This window comes from Empidonax traillii, unplaced genomic scaffold (assembly GCF_003031625.1).
Source record: "Empidonax traillii isolate 1590-97213 ecotype Southwest subspecies unplaced genomic scaffold, ASM303162v1 scaffold7338:size5079, whole genome shotgun sequence".
Classification (NCBI taxonomy): Eukaryota; Metazoa; Chordata; class Aves; order Passeriformes; family Tyrannidae; genus Empidonax; species Empidonax traillii.
In genome coordinates, this window is record NW_020962531.1 from 1 (window position 1) to 2443 (window position 2443).

General features: G+C 53.2%; 1 protein-coding gene across 1 annotated transcript; it reads left to right on the top strand.

Moving 5' to 3' along the window:
- Positions 1-1065: 1065 nt before the first annotated feature.
- Positions 1066-2037, top strand: LOC114073611 (olfactory receptor 14J1-like). Its single transcript, XM_027911337.1, has one exon. The coding sequence runs from the start codon at positions 1066-1068 to the stop codon at positions 2035-2037; it is 972 nt and encodes a 323-aa protein (XP_027767138.1).
- The last annotated feature ends 406 nt before the right edge of the window (positions 2038-2443 follow it).

Consider the following 2443-nt stretch of genomic DNA (forward strand, 5'->3'; position numbering starts at 1 on the left):
CTGTGCCCTGGCTCTTCTTCTCTTGCTGCTGCTCTGGGGCTCTCTGGGCAGGGCACTTGGAGCTGCACAGTCACCCCCTGCCCTTGGGGCTCCTTTCCTGCAGCCCTGTCCATGGGAACAAGTGTCCCAGCTTTGCTCTGCCCTGGGGGCTCTGGCCAATGCTGTCAGTGTATCCAGGGAAGGAGCTCAATCTCCCTGAATCAAATGCCCTCATCAGGATACTTGGCTGTGTCCCTGAGGTTTCCTTCCAAGCTGGGAGCTTCCCTCCAGGATGAACACCTTTCTGTTATCTTTGTGTTATCTGAAAGCCCCAGGTAGAAAAGCACAGAATTCAACAATGTAGAAAATGCTGTCGGGTTGGTCAAATGAGCCAGGAGAGTCTTTGGCAACCAGTGTGGGGCTGAGACCTTGAGAAAGGGATAGATATGGGCTTTGGTGGATCCATCTGCTTTCATTAGTACCTGGTGTTTTACAAGGGGAACACTGGGATGTGATCATCCTGCAGCTGAGAAAGTGAAAGCGCAGAGAATCTTGGAACACAAAAGAATAACAGACCAGGTCCCCTCCCCACTCATCCCTTTGCCTCCACAACTCCCTTTGTTTCCGTGAGGGCAGCAGAAATGATGAGGTTTCTGACATCTCAGAATAGTCACCAGGGGAGATATGAGGGGAGCTGTAAAACCCCCCAGAACTCTTACCCTGCCTTTACAGCTGCCATGGATTAGCAGTGGGGGTGCAGATGCTGACAGGCCCTTCCACACTGGCAGGGCTTTCACAGGAGAGAGCTGAGCACCAGCACAGGTCCCTTCCCCTGCCAGTTGTGCAGAGTGGGATGAATTCAAGAGCCCGTGGGCAGAGGCCCTGCACTTCACTGCACACATGGCCAGCAGCACCCAGGGCTCCATTCACAGAGCTAAAGGAAGGACTGCTGGAAAAACAAAAGTGTCTGTGTGTGACAGAGGGAGGGGAGTGTATGGGAATAGCTTTGCTTTTTCTCAGATAGGTCTCCCGTTATTGTCACTGTTTTTCCTCCTTGTTCCAGGTCCCCATGTTCAGAGGCAGCAAATGTCCAACAGCAGCTCCATGGCCCAGTTCCTGCTCCTGGCATTCTCAGACAGGCGGGAGCTGCAGCTGCTGCACTTCTGGCTCTTCCTGGACATCTCCCTGGCTGCCCTCCTGGGCAACGGCCTCATCCTCAGCGCCGTAGCCTGTGACCAGCACCTGCACACCCCCAGGGACTTCTTCCTGCTGCACCTCTCCCTCACAGACCTGGGCTGCATCTGCACCACTGTGCCCAAAGCCATGCACAACTCCCTCTGGGGCACCACAACCATCTCCTACCATGGATGTGCTGCTCAGCTCTTTTTCTTTTTCTTCTTCATCTCAACAGAGTTTTCCCTGCTGACCATCATGTGCTACGACCGCTACGTTGCCATCTGCAAACCCCTGCACTACGGGACCCTCCTGGGCAGCAGAGCTTGTGCCCACATGGCAGCAGCTGCCTGGGCCTCTGGGTTTCTCCATGCTCTGCTGCACACAGCCAATACATTTTCCCTGCCCCTGTGCCAAGGCAATGCCCTGGGCCAGTTCTTCTGTGAAATCCCTCACATCCTCAAGCTCTCCTGCTCACACTCAGGGTACCTCAGGGAATTTGGGTTCCTTATATTAAGCTGTTCTTTAGGTTTTGGATGTTTCATTTTCATAGTTTTCTCCTATGTGCAGATCTTCAGGGCTGTGCTGAGGATCCCCTCTGAGCAGGGACGGCACAAAGCCTTTTCCACGTGCCTCCCTCACCTGGCCGTGGTCTCCCTGTTTATCAGCACCGCATTCTTTGCCTACCTGAAGCCCCCCTCCATCTCCTTCCCATCCCTGGATCTGGCCCTGTCAGTTCTGTACTCGGTGGTGCCTCCAGCACTGAACCCCCTCATCTACAGCCTGAGGAACCAGGAGCTCAGGGATGCCCTTAGGAAACAGATTACTGGGTGTTTTTCAGAAGCAAAAAGCTCTCCTTGTTCTGCATGTTATGTACCTCATTAAAGGCCAATCCTGTCATGTACTTCATTAAAGGCCCACCATATCTTCTCTATTTTTTTCTCCTGGTATGAGTGATAATTTTTGAGAATTTTTTATTAATACCATACTCAGTTCAGTGTTTGCCTTTCTAGCCTGGCCCAGGGGCTGTACAATTTGGAAATTGTTCTCACTGTGTGCTTAAAGAAAATAAAGAACTCTGCATTGACTAGTTTCCCTGCTGTCTTTCCTCTCTGACTGCTCTGGAGCTGCAGGGTTGGTGTCTCTGTGCAGAGCTGGGTGACAAAAGAGTCCCAGCAGAGCAGCCCTGCCAGGGAGCAGCAGCCCTTCTCCTCCAGGGCCTCCTCCTCCTGCCCTTGCCCACTGTCCTGCAGAGCCCTGTGTTGGTTGAGGCCTCAGTGCTCGGGCAGTC